The sequence below is a fragment of the Vidua chalybeata genome, chromosome 1 (genome assembly GCF_026979565.1).
Source record: "Vidua chalybeata isolate OUT-0048 chromosome 1, bVidCha1 merged haplotype, whole genome shotgun sequence".
Lineage (NCBI taxonomy): Eukaryota > Metazoa > Chordata > Aves > Passeriformes > Viduidae > Vidua > Vidua chalybeata.
The window spans coordinates 104,168,600-104,194,970 of NC_071530.1; the positions used below are offsets into that span (position 1 = coordinate 104,168,600).

General features: G+C 39.5%; 1 protein-coding gene across 3 annotated transcripts in view; it reads left to right on the top strand.

The window, feature by feature from the left end:
- Positions 1–26,371, top strand: part of DLGAP1 (DLG associated protein 1) — a 399,684-nt gene that overhangs the window by 356,105 nt on the left and 17,208 nt on the right. For all 3 annotated transcript variants that reach the window (XM_053949747.1, XM_053949760.1, XM_053949753.1), the window contains 3 exons: positions 12,989–13,362; positions 16,603–16,694; positions 25,100–25,518. In XM_053949747.1, the coding sequence (XP_053805722.1) occupies positions 12,989–13,362; positions 16,603–16,694; positions 25,100–25,518 (885 nt within the window). The remainder of the gene's footprint in view (positions 1–12,988; positions 13,363–16,602; positions 16,695–25,099; positions 25,519–26,371) is intronic.

Genomic DNA, 26,371 nt, shown 5'->3' on the forward strand with positions numbered 1-26,371 from the left:
GGATAATAAGAAAAATATGACTCACCCACAGGACTAAGCACTAAATTCTGGAAAACTGCTAAGAAAGTTCCTCTTCATTTTTTGAGTATATTTTACTCCTGGCACATGAGAATTAAACAGCAGTCTTCAACACAAAGGAATGGCATTGTATGTGTAATAAGCTGCTTTGAAATTATCAAAATGTATTTGTTCATGCTTTTTCTAATCATTGTGCTGTGCCCTGAGAAACCTTAGACAGCAACTAGTTCATGCACACGCTTTGTTGCTGTTTTGTTCACCCAAGTCACTCAGCCAAAGTATCTTGAATATTGCCCTTTTTAGTCTTTAAAAGCTGAAGGGAGTCAGACCTGCCTGACCTTTGACAGACTCTGAAGAAAACAAAGGTTGTGGGAGAAGACTGCTGGCTCAATGTGCTGTACTTCTCTGTAGAAGTCTTTCTAACTCTGGAAATACTCCAAAAGTACTGAGGTTATTCCCCAATAGCTCTTCATCTGGCTACCCTTAATCTCAAATAAAAAACGGGGGTGTAGTGATTCAGTTTAAACCGCTTCCAAAATGTACAATTACTCCAGAGTAATAGCTCTTCTGGAAAGCGTCCAACTAGCCTCAGCCCATCCTTTCAGCTGGGTGCAGTGCAGCCCTGGATGATGCTGCTGTGACCTAGAGCTAGGCACACTCTGTGTATCCTCTTACATCTCCTGTGATAAAAAGTAAATTATATTAATTTTGTTAGCAACAAGAGCTGACTGATTTACTCACTGGAACTGATTTTAACCTTGAATTTTAATTTTTTTTTTCCAGTTCACAAATTGTTTGTAAACAGTCGTCATTATTACACATGAATTTGTTTTTCATTTGTTAACAGGCAGTTTAGGAAAAGCAGACCCTGGCCTGTGGATTATTCATCATCTGTCCATTTTAATTATTTGCTTTTTTGCTTGGTGATTGGCATTTGACAGTGATGCTGCTCAGACTCTGTAATTTGATGAGAATAACAAATAATGAGTAACCACATGTTAACCAGGCAGATAAAGGTGATGGTGTTAAGACAGACATTCTTCAAACATCCATGCAAACAGAAATTGAGGTCATAGAAAGGTTTTCAAGCAAAGCAGAGATGAACCAAGCAGCCTGAGTTGAACCAGGCTGAGTTGCTCTGCTTAGCATGCTTGGTTTTAACCAACATTCACAGGTATTTGTATTAGTGTGTTTGTTTCTTTATTTATTTATTTTTAACAGAACAATTTGTACAAGAGGATCCAGACTTGATTTCTTCCCCTTTCTTTCATATCCTGTAAACCTGTGGTAGCATCCTCAGTCAGAGATTTGGGTTTATGCAGTAAAGTCTCAGAAATGGATTTCCAATAAAAAAATAAATACCAAGTCTATAGAGGGATGACTAAGAAGAGGAGGTTTCAGGCTGGGGCAGGAAACTGTAAGGAGAAAATTCGAAAATTTGAGTCTTGGTTATAAATTTGATCTTTCTTGCATTTCATGCACGGAGAGGTCTGGAGAGTTAGCTATGTGCATATGAAATTGTATGGACTTGTAGGATTCATTTTGTTGACATGGCACAGATTTTTCTATTGGCCTTGTGATCTATAGAAAGCATTTATATAGTCTAAAGATTCAAAAGGTCTAAATAATTAGAAGTGTCAAGATTTGTTTGGTCTTGTTTGCTTTCTCTTCCTGTGTCTCAAATAGGTGTCCTGGATCTACCTTTTGAGTTAGCCAACCCAGAACGTCTGGATTTATCCTTTAGCTAAGTCACTACAAAATGCATTATTCACTTTTTTACGTTTAAGTAAAGGTGAGAAATGCTAAAATTATTTTGCTGTCTAGGGATTAGAGAAAAGGGAGGTGCTAATGATGAGCACTAATTCCAAAATCTCTTGCTAAAGTAAACTGTAAGTGGAAAATAAAATTGGTGGTTTGGAGAAAGAGTTTATTCTCATGGTTCTATACTGTGACAATGCTTGTTGTCCTTGTAGAAACTATGTAAAATAAACCCATTATTTTTGCCACTGCAGTGATATGGGACAAATTCAAGGTTTCAGGATCATGAGGGCAAGTTTTAAATTTTCTGCCTCTACTGAGTGATTTTTTTTAATAAAAAATAAATGAACAAAAAATAAGGAAAAAAGCTGTTAGACTTTTATCTGGCATGCAGCTAGTGTCTCCAATGAAGATACTTTATTTGTGTCTGACATCTCCTTCAAACTGTGAATCTGTATTACAGGCATTTTTTTAATAAATTGAGAAATATGTGAGAAAAAAATGCAATGCCTTTCACTCAAACCTTGATTAAAAGTCACACAAGAGTGGTCTGTCCTCTTTCCTGCATGCCAGGGCTACATGAATCTTTCTGTATCTAAATCTCTTCTGGGTGCTAATTCAGGACTCCCAACAATAAGTGATTTTTGTGCTCAGATTTACTGAAATGCTCTTATCTGTACACTATAATGACTGTAAATGAGATGTCAGTATTTTTTGTACTCAGGGCACTTGAGCTGATCGTTAGGAATTTTTCACATTAAGAGTATTTTCAGCTGACTTGTTGCATTATTAAGTAGGACCCTTGTCATAAAAACAAGAAAATAGCTGAAAGGATGAGGTCATTCATGGTGACCTCAGATCTGTCACTGAGCAAGGATGTAACTTGTTCATTTCAATGCAAAATGAGAGGACAGAAATCAGGGTTTGGTGTAGATTTTAATTCCTCTCAACATCAAATGTGTATTTCAAATGCATTTTTCATATGCATTGTTCACCAAACAATTAAATTTTTCAAATTAATTCCAGAAAAGTGCAACATTTACAAGTCTGTTTTGCTATTTTACCTGAAATTAGGCCAAAGTTAAGTATAATTTCTTGTGTAAACACTTTGTCTACATTTCCTCCTTATTTGAGATGGGATTGGATTTTCACACAGTGCTAGAGGATCTGCCCTGACAGGCGACTTTTTGCAGGTCATCTGATAACCCTATCAGCAGAGGCAGAACTTTTGAGCTGGGGGCATAATTCTCTCTCTCTCAGGTGACAAGTCACTGTTCAGCCTCGAGCACAGATTTAGCTGTAATTTTCCTTCTTTCCTTCCTTCTTCCTCCAACAAGCAGCTCTTGCTTTTGGTTTTGGTTTGATTTTTTAGGAAATACATGAGCATAACTTGCCTGTTTTAGACATTCATGCTCAGATTGGAACACCCCAAAAGTGATAAGTGTGCTGAAAAGTGCAGTACTGGCTGCTTAAAAATAAGTCAGTACTTCCCTGTCTGAACAGATGTTCTTGCTCAATAGGCACGTGATACTTTTCTTCCTGAAAAAAAAAACTGGTTTTCCACAGTTATGTTTATAAGGATTTTATCTATGAGAATAGCATAGTGTGCTGTTATACCTGCACAGGTTTTTCCACCCTGTAGTGTTACACTGAAATTCACAGTAAAATAGTTGAAATCAGTTCTTGTGGTGCTTCATAGCACTTCATAGTAGCTAGGAAGTTGTTGCTATTGTTTTTATCAATCACATTCTTCTTTCAGTTGACACTGAAAGTTGTCTTTGGCACTCGTAGAGTTTCTTCCCAACATTTATCTGATTAAAATATAGCAGCCCTTCATCATCACTGTCATTTGAATAACTTTTAACTCTTACAGAAATTATTTAATAAAATCTTATATATCAAGTAGCACAAAACAAGATCTTCAAAACTCAAATGTTGACTTTTGAGACAATGTCAAAGAAGTAACACCTTGGTGGCACCAAGTACTGAGGAAAAAAAACATCACATAGTTTGTTTTTAAGAGTTTAAAGATATTTGAGTTAATTGCTGGATCAGGTGACAAAGTGCTTTCTGCTCTGAGGAATCACAACTTATACTCAGCAGCATCCTAAAGTAGTTTGGTTAATAAAGTAGGTGGCTATTATACCAAAAATAGTGAATCCCACCTCATATAGTCTGTATTAAATGCATTTGAATAGTCTATATCAGAGCAATTACTTTCTTGATTTCTTAAAATCTTCTGAACAGTCTTAGGGTTGAATAGCATGCAAAAGTAGTGTACCTACATTTCTGTATTTGCTGTGTATACCAGTCTCCTAATGACTGGATGAATATAACTGTCCTATACATGTATGTATGTGTATTTTATGTATATATACACACGGAGCTGTCTCATAGTGCAGAACTTTCTCATTGTGGGTCAGCTTTGAAAATTTCATTATTAACAATACGATAGAATAATGCATGTTTATTGTGTTCTCTGATTTAGTGTAGTTTTTAAAAAAAAATCCTAGTTATAAAAGTAAGCAAACCATGCAGGCACAAATGAAGTCAAATACAGCAACCCTGAAAACTGATTATGACCCACAACATTAAATTTCACAAAATCTTACTGGGTTAAATGATACTTATACAGTTTTTACTGGATTCAAATGGATATAACTGATAACAATGTACAGCTTGTTTGCACGCCATGGCATAAAAGGAAATCACTTTAAAATCATCTAACTGATGCAGTTAATTGCAATAAATTATTTGAAAGAATCACTCTTATTCCCTTAATTTTCATTTAAGTTTTAAAAAAGAGCTTAAGAGTTATATTCACTTCTAAATATGTCCACATTAGGGGTGGGTTTGCAGCAATTTAAACTAATTAATTTCTAAGCCAATTTAGATGCATCACTAATCAAATTCTGTGAGACCAGCTTGATACCAATGTGTGCAATAATACAGAATTCTGCTTACCCTACCTTAAGTTTATTAAGTATTCAGAAAACCACTGGGAGTAAAAACCAGTAGAAACTTGTTTTCTTGCTAACATCAGCAGCAAACAAAGAAAGTACATTTCCAGACTGAGGAAGAGGAAACAACTTTTACAGACATTTTTTCTTGTACAGAAATCACACTTTGAAATGTCAATACCCCAGCCAAGTGCCTTTTGAAAGTTAGCTGTAGTGAAGAGCTTAAAAAAAAATCTTTGCCATAATGTTGAAAAGAGTGAAGCAACATTAATACCTAGCTAACTTAAATGCTACATGATCAGATTACTCAGAGATAATTGGCTTGCTTAAGTCTCCTCTAGGTTCACAGGTTGGTTTATGGGATTCAGGGATTCAGAAGGGGAGGATCCTAATTATTCTTTAGTCCAACCTCCTGTGACAAGAACTATACAATTTCAACTTGCAGTTGCTCAATCAAATTTGTGACAAGCTCCTCCTAAAATGATTGACTGGTGAACTTGCTTTATCATCAGTCTATCACTATGAAGGGACGCGACATTGGCAGCAGAGGGTCAGGAAGGACAAAATGCAGCTTTTCTTAGCAAACTGTGAAGGAAGGCACACCACACAGTACTCGCTTTAGTAAAGATCAGGAAACCGTTACTTCTATGTGGGCTTGGTTCTGCCCATGCATCTACCTTGATGTATCTCCAGGTTTGATAGGGTTTAAGCCTCCTGGATGCTCAGTTATTAACTATTCCTTCTGTAAATGAAGGGATAGCATATATACAAGAGTGTATTAATATGGCACACACCAGTAGTTACTACTATTACATGGCAATTTCAAGAAATAGCACCTAGAATGGCATGCCTAAACACGGTGAGACGTGTGGGCTTCACTACGGCACACTGACTTCTGGAATGTTGAAAGAGCTACTGATACAGTCTGGAAATTAGGTTTTATATTCACAGTTTGGGTGACGTTTTCAAGAATCTAATTTAGAAATGTAATCAAGACACAGGTTTTTGAGTTATTAGCACCAGGAACTTGCAATGTGCACTTGTAGACAAAGTCTTTACATTCTACCATTACTCAGTAGGCAAAAGAATAAGCTATGAATTCTTCAGAGCAGGCTCAGATTTGAAAACTTCTAAATACATCTTCTAACTACAGTGACTAGATACTTGCAGACTGTTCAACCCCCTGTGTTTCTGAAAATCTTGGGTTTGGTTCTTGTACTGTGTTTTTACATAAATATCTGTTTACATAGATGTGTCTGTATTTGGTTAGCAGCACTCCACATTAAAAAAAAAAAATCCCATTTTGTTTTATTAACATTATTGCCAAGGGGAAAAGATGCAAATTCTGGAACTCGACAGTGCTGCAGTAACACATAACAAAGTATTATATCAAAGTGCCAGTGACGTTGCTTACTGGAAAATATATAGGAAAATAATCTGATTTAATTAAGCTGAGTATTATTACATTTATTTATTGTTACATATTCTTGATCTAAGTGGGATAAACTACCATATTTCACAAGATTTTCCTTGTTTTCCATAAATTCCTTCTACAAAATTAAAGTACTGATATTCAGAAAGCTTTTTAATTTCTTACTATGATGATTTTATGACATATAAGTTCTGAAACATAAAATACTTTTAAGTACCCTATTTTTATCTAAAATTATAAGGTTTCATGTTTTCAATTACTGCTCCAATATGGGGAGAAATAAAGTTTTGGCAAAGTGCAGAAAGCATTTGGATGATTTGCTAGACTTAGTTTAAGGAACAGATCAAGCAATGTTTCCCCAGTTTTCTCAGGAAAAAAGTGCTGTACCTGTGAAAAGATGGTAAATAATTCACATGCTGACTAAAAACGACCAGTCTGCTGTACTCTTTTTCTTTTTTATTTTCTTTCATCATATTTCATTGCATGTAGAGGTTGATATTCTGTATCAGAGACCTTCTACCATGACTGTACTGAAGCATTTGAATCTTCAAATCTATAGGAGAGACTCTGTCCTGAAAAGACTCACATCCTTATCCTTGAAGTTCTTGGTGGTGCTTTTCCAGATGTTTTGTTTTTAGCTAAAGGTTAGGGGCAAGGCTAAAACTGGTTCTCTTCTGATTTCTCTCAGCCTGATGGAATTTCAGCAGGTATATATGATAACTGTGTGCATATATCTATAAATAGAGCCAAGTGCTAATTGCTTGACACCAGTAAAGTTCACAAGTTTTGGGAGTTAAATATTATAAGCCATCAGTGATCTACTCTGGGTAATAGCTTTCAGTTAATGTGAAATCTTTTTTCCAGAGATTCGGTTGTTTATAGACTCCTGACTTTTGGGCCACAAGAGTTGAGTTGCTTAAGTTCTGTGCTGTTAATGTACTGGTCATTTTTATAGAGAGAGAAGGTCAGCAGCAGCTGCGTAGCACAAAGAGTAAAGTGGGTCTCCTAGGACGCCTACATGCCCTGGATTTTGTCTGTGCATCCATAATTTGTGATAATATCCTAGTGATAAACTGCATTTAGCTTATACCTTTGGCTGTCTCACCTGTTCTCTGCACAATAATTTAGCTTCCCTGGGATAGCAATTAAGCTTCTGACTGGCATCAGCAGCTTCCAGCAGAAGAAATTAAAAGGAGAAAAAAATCTGCTGCAGAAATATTCACCTGTCATCCACTGTGTATGCACATGCAGATTTTCCAACTCAATTCATTTAAGATGCAGGATGAGCCATATTTAGTCTCACCTTCAGGAGATCCTTCACTGTATCCAGCTGGGAAGCTGGAGGCACACTACTTGCAAACAAAAATGTCCAGCCCTATGAAAAGGTCACCAGCAACAGCTTTAAACCTCCAAGTACAGGGGATATTAAGTCTGTGGTGATATTGTGTGCCATAAAAATAGTTTAAATACTTTGTATAAATTTCTGCAGGATTTTAGTTTTTTAAGTTGTGCCTGTTTTCTAAGCCAGTGAAGCTTAGGCTTTCATCAAATAAGGTATCAGCTTGGCAGTGAGGGAGGTCTGGAAAAAGCATGGCCTTGGCAGAATTCCTGATGGTGTGGTATCTAGACTTCAGTAGTTCTCATTTGGGATAATGACATCCATAACTCACTGTGGTATTATTCCCTTGGGCAGTTTAAAACTTCTTGTAAAAATCTTTGCTTCAGTTTTGTAATAGTAAATCTCTACATCCTCAGAAACCATCTGCTTAGTTTTTTATTAAGATAATGCATGCTCCATTTTCATACCAATTTTTTGCATGTAAAAGTAACAATACAGGATCTGAAACCCTAGTTTCAAGCATTCCACCCAAATCTCAAAAATAAAAGGAAATATGGTATGGTTTGAGTCCAACAAGCCAAATCAAGCACTGCCCTTCTAAACCCAGAGGCCGCAGTAGTGAAGCTTAGGTCTGCTGAGATCTGCCTGTATCTGTGTTTTGCATGGCAGTTGTGTGAGGTGCAAGGGCTCCACTGTTAACACACCCATTTGTAACAGACAGTAAATCAGAAGACTGAGGTCCATCTGTGCAGTGTGGAAGAACTCCTGCTTTTTATCTTCATATTTAGTTGTGTACTAGTTAGAATCATTGACTCATAGAATGGTTTGGGTTGAAAGCGATCTTAAAGATCATCTCGTTCCAATCCCCGTGCATGGGCAGGGACACCACCCACTAGACCAGGTTACTCAGGGTTCCATCCAAGCCAGCCTTGAGCACTTCCAAGGGTGGCATGTCCATAAGTTCTCTGGGCAACCTCCAGTGCCTCATCACCCTTGGAGTCAGTTCTGCTTAGCATCTAATTTAACCCTGCCCTCTTTCAGTGTAAAACCACTGCCCTTTACCTGTCACTATCTGCTCATATAAAAAAATCCCTCGCCTTCCTTCTTAAGATACTGGAAGGCCACAGTGAGGCCTTTGTGGAGTCTTCTCCAGGCTAAACATCCCCAGGTCTCTGAGCCTGCCTTCACAGGAGAGGTGCTTCAAGCAATTGATCATCTCCATGGCCCTCCCCTGGACCCACTCCAACACATCCACATCTTTCTTGTGCTGAGAAAGTTGTGTCATTTGTTGCTCCTTTCAAACTGTGGGGTTCATGCTTTTTCTCAGAAGAAACACTGTTATGTTACTCGAATTTGTGTGTTCATTTATTCTTGTTAATCAAGTTTATATAGGACTACCAAGTTAGAAAGATATTACTGATGTGTCTCATCACTTCAACTGTTCAAAGCATTGCATGAATTTGATCCCTTCACAAATATTAATATTTTTATTAACCCCAGCGTTGGGGTTCTCCTGAGCACCCATTGACTCAGTTAAAATTTTGTGCATGCTGATGTTTATTCCTGAGGGCTCATCTCCCCTAGTGAGCATGTTTAAACAACTGAAGTACTCTTACAATGAAACATTCAAATTCAAGCCTTTATTATTATGCAAGCTGGGATTATTTTTTTTATCATTAGACTTCCTTCTGAACTGGGTGGTTGACACTCCCTGTTCCAGATTCCTGTCCCATGAGCTAGTTGTTTGGAAATACTGGCTAGGAAGACAAAAACTGTGGCTTCTTCTTCTTCTTCTCTCTTTTTTTTTTTTTTTTTTTTTTTTTTTTAATCTGGAGAAAGTGTTTTTTTCACTAGGTATTTGGGATTAAACTGTAACCTGAAGGCAGTACACAGAAATAGGGTAAAGATCAAAAGGAGAAGGAGAGCATAACTTGGAGGACTGATGCACTGGAAACAGCGAGCCTAATTCAAAGTGCTTTGGCTGTCTGAGGATTCTTGTGCATGACTTAACTAGTTTCTGGATTATACCTTGCATATGCCCTAGGAGAGGAATGTATAGCTGCTTCAGCAGCATGTGCTCTCTGGAAAAAAAACTGTGGAAACTAGTCTATGTTATGTCTATGTTATATGTTCTTTTACTATTCAGAACAAGAGATTTCTGATTAACTCCATATCTAAACAGTTTTAATGATTCACAAGACTACTTTGACTTGCCTCTCCAGTCAGATCAGTTTCTGTACAGATCTCCATTCCTTGATCTATGTCCAAGAACATATTTATCAGGGAATTTATACAGCCCTTTAATTTCACTTCCTTATGTGGATAAAACTAGCTTTCATAGTTTGAAAGTTCCCTGTGTGTGAAGTGAGGATTTCTCGAAATTTTTCACGTGTCCTGTGATCCTGTAGTGTTCTCCCTCGGAGTCCTCCTGCCAGGCGGTCTCTGCCGCAGGAGAGCTGGAGAGATGAGTTTCCTCCTTTGCCCGCGGGGGAAAGCGCCGCATGGATGTGTTCTCCCTGCACCGACTGAATGCTCAGGCTCTCCTGGCTGGACAAGGAGAGCGCTAGCGTTTTGACAATTTTCTTGGGTAGGATTCGTTTTCGGGCAGCTTAGCATTCAAAATACCGTGGCCACTTGAAGAGCGGCAGATCCTTCAGGTTGCCCTGACACAGGTTGCCAGGTACTTGAGCGCACACGAAGAAGAACTGCTGCACCGAAAGCATTTCATTGTCGTGCCCCAGCGGCTCGGAGGGCTCGGCCAGCTCCGGCACTGAGAGCGGCTGCCTCCGACAGCGGCGGCGGCCCCGGCATTGTTTTTGTGTCGTTTCTGCAGAGGAGCGGCAGGAGCTTACATCATTTCCAGTAATGAAGTGCCTGGGGTTCTTTTATGACTTGCACATTCTGCTTCTCTGGAGCTGTACAGTATGTGCTGCGTGACTCCAGGAAACCGAGGATTTGTTTTGACTTGCTAAAAGAACGTTTTGCTATTTCTCTTTACAATTTCACCGTGTGACTTGTCAATTCTCTCCCCCTCTTAAGAATAACTTCAGATTTAATTAGCTGAGTGCAAACATCTTTCATTGCAGTGTGGATTATACTCCTCATTGAGTACATTTACCAACAGAATGAAAGACAACTTAATCAGGCAATTCTGTATTTGTACTGCTGTGTCCAGAGAGCATGGTAGCTGTCAATAGACAGTTGCTATTCTAGTGCAGAATGCCCAGTGATGTGGGGATCTGTCTTGTTAAGGCTTGCTCTTTGGTTCTGATGCTCTCTCTCCTACCCAAGACACCTTTTCCAGTGTGTTTCATTATCATTTCCCTCTCTGTTATGTAAGAAAAATGATACTTACGTGCCGTGCTGGGATGTACTGAAGGTGCTGGCATGTCCCCAGAAGTTCCCCAGTACCTTCCCTAGCATATTTTAAATGGTACAATTTATACTTTGCTGAATTGCAATGTGGCATTGCTCATGAACCTCTACTAGACACGTTTGGCAGCAGCTTCCCAAAGCGTTACCTGGATATATGCATGTGTGTGTGTGTGTGCTTTGAATTCCTCTGTGCTGGATTTCAGTTTGCATTTCCACAACTCAGAGAATATTCTCCTTACCATGAACCACCCAGAGTATTTCTGGGATATCCTGACTCAAGCAGCAGCCTCCACAATTCTCCGTGAGTCCTGGAGTACATGACTGTGCTGCAGCAACAGCAGCTGGTTTACCTGCATGTGCTGTCACAACAGATGCTTTTTGACAGAATCAAAAACAACGAAAAACAGCAGAATATTTATAATCCCCTTTGTAGAACTGTCATCCTTTCTGTTAGTTCCAGGTATTGACCTTGTCATGAGCACTTTATAAAACACCTTTCACTCTATTAACTATTCACTTACCCAGAGTTAAAATTCGACAAGTCCATTTTTAGCCATCTCTTCTCTCAGAGATGCCGTGGTTTCAGTTTGATTCTTCAGAAGTGAATCATAGTTTCAAAACCCTCACTCTCTGAAACACTCTTTTTCCATTAGCATTCAACATGTTTAACATGGGTTCAGACATGTTATCAGAAACTTACACTAAAGTCCTTTAAAAAAATCCTGTGTGATTTCATGCCCTGGAAACACCTTTCACACTGTAGCTATTACTACAGCTATGGGGAGATATGAGGCATATGGATGTGAGCAAGTCAAATTAATGCCATAATGGCTTCTGGCTCGACAAGCAGATACAGTGCAAACAGAGAGCAGAACAGCTGTAGTAGAGTTACCTTTTATGTGGGTGGCATAGACGTCTGCCAGTTAAAATGATCTGATGAATCATTTCTTGCCATATGATTACTGTTAATAAGAATTTATGTTAACAAGTTTGTGTCTGAACTTTGCACAGGTTCATGCCTGCATTTTATTTTGTTAAAAAATAGAGCATATCATGGTTGTTTTTTGTTCTTAATGGACTTTCTTTCCTCCCTTGAAAGCATTCCAGGACTTCAGTAATGCAGATCTGCCAACTAACCATTAAAGGAAGATGTTTTAATCTCCATGTAGTGCTTTCTATATGTAATTCTGTGTATACAGAACAATAGTTTTAACCTGGGAACCTCAAGCTAAGCTTATAACTCCACATAGCAGCACTTACAAAGAGAGCGTAACCTTCAAAATATGAACTTTTATTAAAGTCTTCGTTATTGCAAACATTTATACTTACACTTTACCCCTGACTGACAGATTTTAGCCATTGACTTCATTACACTAACTCCCTGTGTGTAAAATCAAGCAATTTTTTTTTCCAGAACTGATGTTATATTTATGGTGAGAAATTAGGCATGGCAAAACGTTCTTTTTAATATGTCCTCAATAATTTACAACGCACTTCAAAGTATTTGAGAAGTCTGTGCAACAAGTGAGACATTTTATAGAACGAAATACACAAGTCCAAGCATGGTGAGTGCTAACAAACTTTGATAAAGGATGATTTGAGAATCTCTCTCTCATCAGAAAAATGTGGTTTGAAATTCTGGATATAATAGGACAGGGTAGAGAGACAGAAAACCATTGCAAAAAACCTGCTTGAAGTACAGTTTAGCTGGGATAAGTGGTTGGAGATTTTTCATCCTTGTGAATCTTGTTTGGGAGCCATAAGCAGAACAAACATTTTGGTGGAAGGTCTTGTTCCCATAGAATTTAGAACAGTTAGTAGAAAATATATTGAGGAAAATAATCCTAAAAAGACTAAGGAGGAACTTGGCAAATAGATACTTTCTCTCCCAATTCGCCCTACTAGCAATTCTGCCACTCACATAGGAGGAATAGAAGACACTGATAAGCAAGGCATTGCTATGGCACTTGGATTTACTTTTGGGGGCTCTTTGGCTAACAGCCTCCTCCTCATCTCTGTCCATGCTTATTGATGCTTTGAGATCATATTTGCACCCATTTGCCCCACAGCATCAATAAAACAAGAACTCTGCTATGTTTTTTCCAGTGTCATCCTGCATTACCACCTACAAGAAGACACCGCCTCCAGTCCCACCGAGAACTACCACCAAACCCTTTATTTCCATCACAGCCCAGAGCAGCACAGAGTCTGCCCAAGATGCATACATGGATGGGCATGGACAGAGGGGCGATATCATCAGCCAGTCTGGACTTAGCAACTCCACGGAAAGCCTGGACAGTATGAAGGCACTGACAGCTGCTATTGAAGCTGCCAATGCGCAGATCCATGGCCCTGCAAGCCAACATGTAGGGAACAATACTGCCACTGTCACCACCACCACAACCATTGCCACTGTTGCAGTAGAAGATAGGAAGAAGGACCACTTCAAGAAAAACAGATGCTTATCTATTGGAATACAGGTACAGTACATGACATGGATTATATGCTTGCCATTGTTTTGGATTTCTACATCTGTTTTACAGCTCATTATACAATGTTTGGTGTGCATTTTTCTTCTTGTTCTGACAGGTACCTACGTAAAGCTTGCACCAGCATAATCATTCTGCATGGTACTAATGATGTTTTCCTAATTTATCATAAATACATCAGATGCAAGGATTTGTTTGAGTCTCTGTGCTGCTTGTTATTCAGCTCTGTTAAATTACACACATGAGCACTAATCTATGAATCATAACACAGCAGGGGTCAGAAAGGCATGAATTAAATCATTGAAAGGGAATGTGTAAAACAATGATTTACATTACACTATCACCAAAAAAATATTTTCATCCAGCCTCACTGAATTAATTGTCGCTGCTTATTCATGCATTTCATAATGACTGCTAGCCACTTGAATGAGGCAGCATTGTTCCTATCTCAGCTTCAAGAACAGAAGATAAGTTCCTTCTGATTTGCCCTTGTTAAAGAAAATTACATTTTGTTACCTCTAGTGGAATGAAAGAAGAAAACTAACCCTGCCAAAGTTCATTCATGTTTACAGAAAGGACAAGAGTAAATAAACTAGATTTGTGTAATCTGCTTTCTTAATTAATCTTTCTCACTCCCTACTCCCCCTCCAAAAAAATGATGTGCATAGGACTCCCAACTATCTGTTTGCAGGATTCACTTTTGTTACAAAGTGCTTGAACTTAAAATTAACTGAGAATCAACAGAGATTTTGACAGGAGATGAATCTTGAGCAAATAGAATAGCAATCCACAGCTTATCGGCCTTCACAGGAAGACACATTTTTTATTTCTTGCAGAAGGTGGTTGTAAGCACAGCACTATGTGCTTGGACAGGCTTATCTGTTTAGTAAAGTCAAAGAATTTACCATGAAATCTCTACATAAGCCTGATGAGATAGATGAGAGGTGCTGTGCTGAAGTAAACCATCCCAGGGGTAGCTGTCGGAGAAGCTGTGACTTTTCTCTCAATTCTTCTTGGAAGGGCAATAATAACTATTGCCTGTGGGTTCCGCTCACTGCCTTTGTTGTAGACTTTTACTGCTTCACAGCTGTTTGTTCTGAAAGAAGTGCTGATGTTCAGTGTTAAACACAGGAGAAAGATCCAGGTGGGACAGGGATAGAGGAAAACTCCTCTGTTATGTATTCTCATTCCCTGCCAAGCCTGAGATGCCATTATATTATTGTAATCCCTTATTTCACCAATCCAAGAAACCAAGATTTCTTAGCAAAGACCCTGCAAAGCAATGGGTACAAGGAAATAATTTCCATGCTTGCAGAAGCCAAAATGAACAACAGTAATGTGAATCATGGTTCTTGAGAAACCATCTCCCTGCTACCTCTTCTTAAGGTAGGGTTGCAAGTAAATGCTGCTTTTGGAAGGTATAGAGGCCTCGGTTTCCTGAGATCTGAGGAAAACAGAGCTCCAAATGCTCTTCAAGCTTTTGACAATCTCCCTCTTAAACTTTGAAGTTTACAGATGACCAGTATAATCACATGAAACAATAATGAAATCTGGGGATGGTACATGAGAGGAGTCGGCCGAGGCGGGCTTTGTGTACAAACCAATGAAGACGTGGTACAAACCACCTGAAGCTGGGATGACATGAAGCGAAACCTTCAGCAGTGATGCAGCCTTACAGGATTCCTGCCTATGCATGGTGCCACCCTCACAGCTGTGCACATCAATGAGCTTTTTAGAGTCAGACAGGCTTCACAGATAAAAGAAACTTATTTCACTAGTCTGCTGTCTGATCCATTTTGCGGCATCGTTGCACAAGCAGTCATGCTGGTACAGCTGAAGGGGTAGTGTGGGAGTAGAAATACCTTAAGATAGGTGTTGATGCCAGAAATTACTTCTCTTACAAACAGCTGCCCTAAAGGAGGTAGGTACACTGTCAGTCCTCTGACTGGCAGTAGAGTCAGTCTTTCTTCATGAGTAAAGGGAGCATAGTTCAGGCTTAGTCTGAACTCAGACCAATTATACATCTTAATGATAGTTGAACCCATCTCTGTAGAGCAGGGCAAGCTGCAATAGTCACAGGTATATTCTTGGTTTTCTTCCTGCTCTGCCAAATAAACCTAGTGTGCACTTCTGATGAACCTCCATGTGTGTCCTCTACACCCCTCAGTCACTCTTAGGACATTGCAAGCCTTTGCTGTAAATCTGCTGAGCAAACAAGCAAAGTCAAGCAAAGAAAAGCCCTTCCATCAAAAGGTTGCTTGACTCTGTCAGTTATGGGATTTAAGGTGCATTTATCTCCCCAGAACCCCCAGTATCAAGGAAGTACTTCACCTCACAGAACAGCTTCTGTAGCTCCCATCCCTCACTGAGCACTTTTCCTGCACAGGTTGGTCAAGTGGCTCTCAACAAGAAGTTGCTGGTGGAACAGCCACTAGAGCTGGATATTTTGTACACGCATGGTCATTTTGAGGCTACAGGTCACTTCATGACACTGCTATGGCACAAAAATTCTGTCTGCTGGAAAGTGTTTTTCTTGTATGACTATCCATATTATATATAGCATTGGCAATTAACAACTACACTGATTGGACCCAGAATATTGTGGTTTTGTTCAAAGTCACATCTGTGGTTGAATTTTAACTTTATACCATTGGCACAAATCTACTCATGGAGCTGGAGCTGGAGATGTGGCATTAAGTTCCAGCCCATGCTCCTGGGGACCACCTGTTTGCAAGATGAAGCAGTAAAGAAAATGAATCTAAGATTCATATCTGCTCTCTTAATTTTTTTCTCTGCCGTACTCTGATTTGAAGCACTAACATTTAAACAAAATAAACACCTGATTTTGATATGAGTTCACATACGCATGCACGTACAGATAGAAAGTAAAATCAAACAGTGAGGCACAATACCTGGAGTTACGGCTGCTCAGAGATGTGCTCTGACAAATGTGAACATCCAGGCTCCATAAAATACCAGATCAAATCCATCTACATGTTGCAGGCTGAATATTGTCTTACCAGAAATGCTTTATAGATTAAGAATAATGAATATTCACTAATAACATCAGAAATGAACACACAACAGAGAAACTGACTAGATGAAGGAACTCATGGTACAAGCCCTGTATGCAGACACTTAGTAGTTAAGGTGCATAGAAACTGCAAGTAGCCAGCTGATATCTCTGCTAAAATACATTCTAATTACCTGTCATGTTTTGGTTTTTATAAGGTTGATGGTGCTGAAGAATCCACCATACCAGGTGATAATAAAGTAACCAGTAAGTTCCAGTCCATAGGAGTTCAAGTAGAGGAGGAGAAGTGGTGAGTAAAAGTTAATACTGTTTTTCTAAAGTAAATAATTATGCCACAACGAATTTTTAAGAGCCCTAGTTCCTGCACACATGACCACATAAACCTGCTTCCTGGATGAATTGTTAGATCACCCAGCTGAAAAGCTGAGTCTTATAATTGTTGTAGCTCTTGTTTTTCAGAGAAGATTTTTCAGGACCAGTGAGAAAAATGGAAGAGAGGTGCCACATATTTTGAGGTCTCATATACTTTTAATAATCTCTTTTTCCCCAGAAAATTTACCTAAACAGTGGACAGTGTTGCAGCTGAAGTATTAGTATTGGAATGGCTGCAGCAGCATAGAACTGATGAGGAAAGGTTTACCTTGTTTTTCAGCAGAATAATTTCAGCCACATGTAGCAGTGCAGTGGCAGAGCCAAACTGAATGCTTCTACTCAGGTATCTGACCCAGACATCTCTGCATTGCAATTACTCCCTTGCAAAAAAATTGTTGAGATTACAAAGCAAGCCTGTAAAACTCTGTTCTCCTACAATCTGCAGTATATCCTGAGTTAGTAAACAAATATCTTCCAAGAAAAAAAAATTAAAAGAGTAAATAAACTAGAGAAGCTGTCTTAAAGGGTTATGTTTCTTTTCTGATGACAAATTTGCAGGTACATTGCAGGGCAACATAACTGTGCATAACACTTGGGACACATGAACTTTTTGAGTGCGTGGCCACAACTGTAAATCTTATTTCCTTCCCAAAACTGGACTCAGTGGCTGAAGAAAAGCCAGAATCTCCCCTTGCCTTTGAGAGTGCAGGCCTGCTCAGTGTTGCTGTGACTCCAAGCTCCCACACAAGTCTTGCTTCTCTTTTCTCTGGCCACTTGGGCACAGTGTGACTTTTGGATGCTGGAGCCACATTCTTCATAACTCTCAGTACCCTCCTGTGTCATAGGTGAAGCCTCAGCGCAGTATGACTTGTCAGCGAGGGAAGCTATCCTTGTAATTTCTCCAGAAAAAAACTGGATGCAGCAAATCTGACAAAATTCAGGCCCTTTCCCCTTCTCTGGCCTGATGACTGCAGGAGCCAGTGGAGATGTCCATTTTCACATCATTTTTTCCTATATCTGCTAAAAATATTCAAAAATATCAGGTGTATCTATACCATTTTCAATTCAACCAAATCTCCCTGTAAAATAGCAGAGCATTGTCCTGTGGTTTTGAAAAGACTAAAGTGATTTCAGCAAAAAGAAATGTGATTTTGCAATGACCCTGCTAGGCTGTTACCAAGTTCCTCATTAACCTGCTAAAACATCTCTTGCTGGCAGACATTTCTTTATGTGTTAGACCTTAGCCACATTTACCCTCAACTCTTCCAGATAAATGAGCACATCAGAATGGATGCTGAAGGACCATTTCACTTCAGCCTGGGCACAAAGGAAATAACTACCCCAAAATCCTAACCCTCCCCCTCCCTGCAAAGAAAGCTAGAAACGGCTGTTTGTAAATACCTTACTTCCAAAGTCCTCTTTCTACAGCAGTTTTTATTGCTCCAGAGGAAAAGGCAAGATTTGCCTGTGAGAGTCTGCCCTGAGAAAGCAATCTTTCTGCATTACTTAGTGACAGCAGTCTTTGGGGGTTTCCTTGCTGATAAAGTTGAGGTTGCTGGGCAAGCAGCAATCTATCATGGACTTTCAGAAGTGAACTGGCTGATAAAGGACAGCCCCTAATCCTTAGAAAATGAGTGCACTCAAGACACAAAGGGCTTATCATCACAGTTGGGCACAAATACTCTTTTTTTTTTCCCATAATACAGCAGAGCACAATGTATTGATTATCTGTTGCAGGAATAGAATTGTAAATACAGTACATTCTTCACTGTCCCTGCACCATAACATCTGCAAAGTCTAAGAAAAGCCCTTTTTAGCTTAATCTCTGAGAAATTAATGTTTTTAAAAATATTCCAGAAATACTAAATAAATGTAAAATTAGAAGAATGGTCACAGCAGGAAGGATAAATACAGTAAATTGATCATGTTTCCTTGACAGCCTAAGCTATTAATTACACTGTTACAAAACAACAAAAAATAAAAACAAAACATTTTGCCTAATGCAAAAGCCTATGACAACTTTCATTCTTGGCTTCCTGCTCTTCCCTTCCCCTTTCCTTCACCTCATACAATTGTCATTCTCACACTAGGGAGTCTTACCTCCTCATGTCCTTTTTATTTAAAATTCCTTCCTTATTCCTTCTTCTGTGTTTGGACCAGGTAAGCAAAACATTTTGCCTCAATTTCTTGATCTAAGTAATTCAAAAACAGAGCATCTTCACAGGACAGGTCTCTCTCTTCAATCTTCCATTACCTCAGACCTTTCATTGGCCCTTCACTTTCTGTATCATGGGCCTCCTGCCAAGACAAATGCCTCAGTCGTCCTCCTCTTCTACTGCTCAAAGGATAAATGTGCTTCCTGCTACCTGACCACATTACAACTGGATCCATTGCTGCTGTTTATTTCATCCTCAGTTCTTTCTGCTGCCAGTTCTCACTAATATTTTTCAGACCCATTCCCTACCTGCAGCTCTGGGATTTCTAGCATTTATAGAGTAACTCTGTCCAGTCATTCTCTTGGAGAGAAATTGGTACGCATTTCTTTCAGCCACAAGACCTTACTGCTGTTAACCTTTTATCTCTCACCTGACTTTCCCCATGATGCTGACAAAACCCTAACCAAAATGTTGTTCCCTTTTTCCTTCCAGGGCAGTTTTGAAAAGTACACCTAATGAAACTCATCCATTCAATCTCAGGGCACTTCAATTTCTGTCCATTTCTGTTTGTCCTTTCTTTCTACCTGTAACTTCTTCTTGACCTCAAGGGACCACCCTCCTCACTTAGAGAAGATAATTGAGTTGTTAAAAGTCAATCAGTTCTACTGAAGCAGACAAAAAAGAAATAATTTATTCTGCCAAAAACAATTAGCATGCATTCTTCTTGAACAAGTGTTTTTCAGTCCCATAGCTCTGTAATCAGTTTTAGTCTCTCTTGCAATTTATCTTGTCTGCCCCAAGATCTCCTCCTATTACATTCTCACCTCCAAAATGGTCTTGCTCATTGTTCTAGATGTACCATCTGCTGGTAATTGTACCTGATTTGCCATCACAAGAATTTTTGAATACTGAAACAATGGTAGTTTCTGGAGGAAGAACACTGCCATAGGAGACTGCGGAAGACAGATGGTCCTTCTCCCTCTTCTCTGGGGCACCAAGGAAGGTGCCTCTATATCTTGATGCACAAAAGTGTGTCTTACCACAAGACTCACAAAGCACGTACTACCACAGCACACCTCTTGATGTGGTATAAAGTGGAATCATTCGAAATAGCGATATGGTAACATAAAGCAAACAATCAAACAAAAACCCTGTGCTGTCTCCTCCAGGAAAAAAAAAAAAAAACAAAAAACTCACATTTTTGGATTTTGTTACTATATAAACTCTTTTTTTTCTTGTTTTTTTCCTGTAGGTTTTTGGGTTTGGTTACTTACTGTCCAACAAAAAATACTCAGATTTTGTTGTTCTTCCCTAACTCTAACTCAAACTTCTCAACACTGCACTCTTTAGACCTTTCAAGCCTGTATTTTGGGTAAGCTAAGCAGGAAGTACATTATATGACATTTGGGGGATATCCTGTGCAGTGCTAGGAGTTGGACTTGATGATCCTTTTGGGTCCCTTGCAACTAAGAATATTCTGTGACTCTGTGAACTGCTTGCATGCTGCTTCTCAGCAGCATTTTCTGGCTATCTATGTTCTCCATGGTGGAAGCCATTCCAGTGAGAAATTCTGAAGGTCATAAGTGTCCCATCCCTGGAAACATTCAAGGTCAGGCTGAACAGGGCTTGGAGCAACCTGATCTAGTTGAAGATGCAGGGAGGTTGGACTAGATGACTTTTAAATATCCCTTGCAACCTATACCCATTCCTCTGGCCAGTCCCATCCTGGTGAGACTCCTTCCCCACATCACTTCCCAACCTGTGTGTGCTTGGAGGAGGAGCTCCTGCTCTGCTCCACAAAAGGCAAAGCAGGCCCTGGCTCTGACAGGGCCAATCTCCTTCTCTGGCCACAGCTGCCCGTGAGCCAAGGGAATCCTTACAGCCCTGGTGGCTCCCAGCCAGCTGGTGGGCTGCTGCAAGCCTGGCCTTGGAAGAATTGGCCATGAATTTCTGATCACACCCTGCTGGCTGGCAACAGCCTCCCTGCACCAGACCAAGCCCTGGAGGGAGGCTGAGCGCTCCCTCTGCAATGCAAAGGCCAAGAGATGGTAAAAAACAACAAATAAACCAACCAGCTTAAAATAATGTGATGAACAAAGGTGAGCAGCTGCAAGGAATGGGGTTAGAGCAGGAATATTGTTCCTGCCATTAGAGACACGGTACCATAGCTACTAACCCCTTCTGCAGTTTGTTTTGTTCTGCTGACACCTTAGCAGAGAAGCCCACCACCAAGGAGGAGGACAGTCAGTGGGTAAAGTAAGGCTGAGTTTAACCTAAATACCTGTGAATTGACCATGCATCAGTTGGTTTGAAATTCATATTTTTTTCTGGGGTTTTGGGTTTGGAGTTTTTTTAAGGAAGGAATTAAGTTACCTAAGCTGAATTGCAAACATGTTTTGCAAAAGAAAGCCAAAGACTTAGAAGCTGAGAGTTGAATGCCAGCAAGTGACCATGTTGTTGTTCAAAACACATCATTCTGTTGTTCTCCATACTGGTTTATCCAGTCTGAGGTTTCATGGCTTTCTGCACCCTAGGCCAGATATCTGCTGCAGTTCTCTGAAGATGTAATTATTACACCTTGTGCCTGCAGGGCACAACTGAGTACAAAAGGGCCAAGCCTGAAAGCAGAAGAAGAAGCAAACCTCTGTTTTGAACTTTTACAATTTTTTTTTTAGGTAGACTTGTGAATGTTTTAGATGGTAGAAGTAGCAGAAACTTTATCATTAGCTTCAACAGCTCTCCTCTAGTATGGTGTTTTAACTGAGAGCAAAGCAAAAAAGGCTCATGTGGGACACAAATGGTATTTTATAAGAGTAAAACATCCTGGAAGTGAGTGAGGAAGCTGTGTCAGAGACTAAAATTACCATCTATTAGGCATTTTATATAGATGAGTTGGAGGCAGGCAGATAGTAAGTGCCTTCCTACATATCCATTTTATTCCAAATACATTTCCTTGGAAGTTGTTGGTTTTTTTTTTTTTTTTAATTTTGAACTGATGGTATATTCTATTGCCAAGTTGTTTTTCTTTTGAAGACAGATAAGTTACATAATCCAGTGCCAAGAAACTGTCAAGCAAACCTGTAGCATACTATTACATAGATAAAACAAAGGCCAAAAAAAGTAGGTCATTCTATTTCATTTGTTAAGCAGAGTCTGGGGTTGGTGGTACTAGCTCATACTGAACCCAGTAAGAGCACTCTCCTGAAAGACTTGAAACATAGAGCCTCCAGCAATATGTCCTCCTGTCAAGCAGACTTTGATGCTTTCACATTTGGGTTTTGGTGTACACTGAAAAGCCAGGGTGTTAACTGAAAACACAAGTGGTTATCTGAAACAGAAGAGTGTCAGAGTCTAGGGCACTGGAGAAAAGAGAAGGTGGCTGTGACATGGAGGCAGGGACATGGAGAGGAGCAAGCCTGGACTAAGGCATTTGCTTTTCTCACCAGTGCTATGGAAGGTGTGGAAAAGTACACTGTGTACTAATGCCTTGGCTCTCAGTGAACCCTGACTAAATGACTAAAAAGAAATCCTCAGTCAGCATGTGCCTGTGTGGGCACACATGCTTTTGTGTGTGTGTGTGTATGTGCGTGTTTGTGTATTTCAGTGCAGGTAAGGGATTTGTCAGGTTGGTGGTCAAATTAAAGCAATTTCTAAAAAAAACTAACATGGATTGGATTCACAATAGATTTTCACTGTAATGTAAGCCTAATGCTAGTGTCTTTCTAATCACCAATACTAGTATGACAGCTTTTCTCTGCCAGGGGTCTGTAGCAGATACTTAGGAAAAGTATAAAGGAGAGTGTGTAAAGTATAAAGTGTGTGAACTAAGCACTACTTCTCCCAGTAGACATTCCCAATTTAGTATTCTGTTGTTCAGGGACTTCCTAAGCCAAATATGAGATGTGTAATGGCTCTTCCTGTGAATTTGATCAAGTTTTCTTTGAACCTATTTTTACCTAATTTAATCACACATTGTGTGAAGAAGTACTTCCTTTCATTAGATGTAGATCTTTAGACCTCTAAGCTTTGCAACTGGCTGCCTTCCTCCCCACAGTTATTGCACTCAGAGAAATGGTGAAACATCCTCTAGTCAGAATTTCATAGATCTCTCATAGTCCCCCTCAGCCATCTGTTTTCTAAACCTTTTCTCCTATGGAAGGGATTCCACCTCCCCAGTGACCCTTATCTTCCCTTGCTAATTTTTTCTGCTGTATCAGTCCATAAAAAAAATGCTTTTCTCTTCTTTCCAAAGGATAAATACTACCAAGCTGAAGAGTTCTGCACACTCCTTATTTTTCAGTTTGCTGGTGCCTATCACACACAACTACAGTGGCATAACCATGACTTTTGTATCATTTAACATCTGTTACAAAAGAACTGCAAGCAGCAGGCACTATGTTAAAATGCTTGTGATTATTAAAAAAATATGCATGCAATCTATTTTTAAAGTTTTCCTGGGACTGGTATGGCTGAGATGTTAATTTGAGCCTTCTGCAGAAGAATTGGGCTTTTTTTTTTTTGATTGGAGGACCTTTCTTAACTCCAGTTTTGCTTTGCTCTACTCTACTCAAAGCCCCAGATCAACAGCCATTAATTTCCTCTATCATCAGGACCAATTACAATCCTCCTTGAAGTCTACTGTAGTCTTCCTGAGCTATCTGGATGCACCAGGTATATAGGACATTAAATTCTCCCTCAGCATCCTTCCATCTGCTCCCTCACCAGCTGCAGACTAAACATACTTGATGAAATTTTGCTGTCAGTTGTCTAACTGGCTATTGCTCTTCAGTGGAAGGTACAATATAAATTAAAGGAAGTGAAATGGTATCCAGCATCCAGTTCCTCCATCTCTTCAGCATTTTCACTGCTGGTGGAGTGCAAAATAAAAACAGAACTGGCAATGGCAAAACAGCCAAAATATCACAGGGTAATGGGTCCTAACACTAGTTTCAAGTGTAGATGTGAGATTAAGAACAAATTGGAGACTACTGTGCATGAGTGCACAGGCATTCTGGATTTGTAAGAAGAGGAGATGGGAATCTATCCCTATTCAGTTGAAAACTGTTAATCTTGAACCCTAAATAGTAATTATTTAAGAAGCATCTCTGTTAATTACTTTATGGTTCTATCTTCTTTTTCATCATGGGACAAGACAGCAGTCTGCCTCGTTTGTTTTCCACTCATATCCTCCACAATTCACTGCTGATCAAATGGGCTCTCATTACCACCTCCTGCAACAGCATTCCTTATACTTCTCTGTGCTCCTCCTCTGTCAGCCTTCTCAGTCAGATGCCTCAGACTGCAGAATCCGAAGTGCTGTTTACATAAAGAAAAGCCACCCCAACCCAAACCCCTAAACCTCCTTTCTCCCCTGCTCGTGCCTTCGCCCTCAGATGCTCCAACAGAGGAGAACTCTGCAAGGTGAGAGGAAGGTGCCTACAGGACAGCAGCCATCACAATAAGGGTAACACAGACAGGCAGAGTGCTAGCTTTGGTGAAAAACAGATCATTTTGAAACTGAAGTTTGAATGTGAAAAATAGAATGTCTGGACACTGGCAATGGACACTAAAATTTTGAGAGATGGCAGATATATAATTATGAAGAGTAATTATGAAGAAGGAATAAAAATATTTATCTGAGTTAAAAGTACTGTTTTTGCATAAGTGGAATGTATAATATTACATATGTAGTAGACTCATTGGTATTAGTATCTTACCGATTTCACATGTATGATTTTTAAATGTGGCTTGTGAGCTTGGATGTGTAACTTCAAAGGGATGCAAGTTTTAAAAATTGAAAGGTAAACCACTTCTGAAAATTGGAGTCCTTTTACTTTTCATTAATCAGTAACCTAAAATCCTGAGCTACTGGCACTGTTAGCTCTCTCTCTTGGGTTGGCCTTTGGCTTTGTTATATCACATAACAATTAGAGGTCCTTGTCTCAATAAACAGTGACATTGCATGGAAAAAGAGAGATGCTTGTTTGTTTGCTTGCAATGAGAAAAAAAGCTTATGCTGATCATTTCAAGGAAAAAGACACCTGAGTGTAGCACTGAGAGGTATGACTGCCAGCCTTAGGAAGAGTGGCAGAATCTTAGTAAGTCCTTCCATACCAAATTACCTAGAAAAAACTTTCTAAACATTTTCTGTTTGTGCTCTCCAAAGCTTTCGCAGGTTTACACGATCTAATAGTGTAACAACAGCTGTACAAGCAGACCTGGATTTCCATGAGAACTTTGAAATAATCGACCCTCAAGAGGACAATACATGTTCTGGACAAATATCAAGACAGTTTTCCCGAGATGCAAGCACCTCTACCGTTAGCATACAAGGGTCAGGAAACCATTACCATGCATGTGCAGTGGATGATGACTTTGAGACAGATTTTGATCCATCCATTTTACCTCCTCCTGACCCATGGATTGACTCTATTACTGAAGATCCTCTGGAGGCTGTTCAAAGGTCAGTGTGCCCGCGAGATGGCCACTGGTTTCTGAAGCTACTTCAGGCAGAGAGAGATCGTATGGAGGGTTGGTGCCAACAGATGGAGAGAGAAGAACGTGAAAACAACTTACCTGAGGACAGTAAGTAACCACGCACAATAATATTGCAACTGCAAAGAAGCATCTAATATAGGTCAAATTCACTCCAGTGAATTCTGTATTGTGCCCTTTCTTACTTAGCTAATGAAGCTATGGTTGCGATTCTCAAAAGGACCGTATGTATGTCTATCATAATCCCTTATTAAAGCTGACAGGGAATGCAAATGCTCGGAGCTTCGGAAACTCCAGTGGTATTAGTTTTTGGGATTTCATAGTTCAACGGATAATTAGGAGAGTGTGGTTAGGGATCTTGTAGTATTAATGTTTCTTAACTCTTCTGTTTGAAATAACTTCTCATAACTTTATCGTTTAACAGATTGTAGTTCCTTTTAATTAAATTCATATTTCAGTTGCCTTTTCAGATGGTGATTGGCATAGGAGCATTTAGATGTTTCTCCCTACTGAAAGAGATTTTAGTTATGCTTCCAAATTGTATCCTCACTCTCTCTTCTCCTCTCCAGCCCCCCTACATCTCCCTTGCAGTTCTCATTTGCTTTGCCCATCCCAATTAAAGAAGCTCTTCATATTGTGTGATAAAAAGCCACACACATGCAAACTGCATCTCAGTTGTCACCACTGTCAGCAATATTAACCTACCTGTAAGGTAATAGGAATATCTAGTAAACTTCATTACTGAGAAGGGTTGAGGGTTGAGTAGTTCACATCTTATTTGTTCACTCTAATTAGGGCAGAAAGGCTGAGCATGTGTTTCCCCGTCTAGAATATTTTCTACCAGTGAAAATGGAAGGGTTTTTTCCATTTATTTCTCTTACAATGAGCAGTACTATTGCTAGCTGTCAGCTTTAGACAGAGGTAAACCTGTGAGCTTATGAAC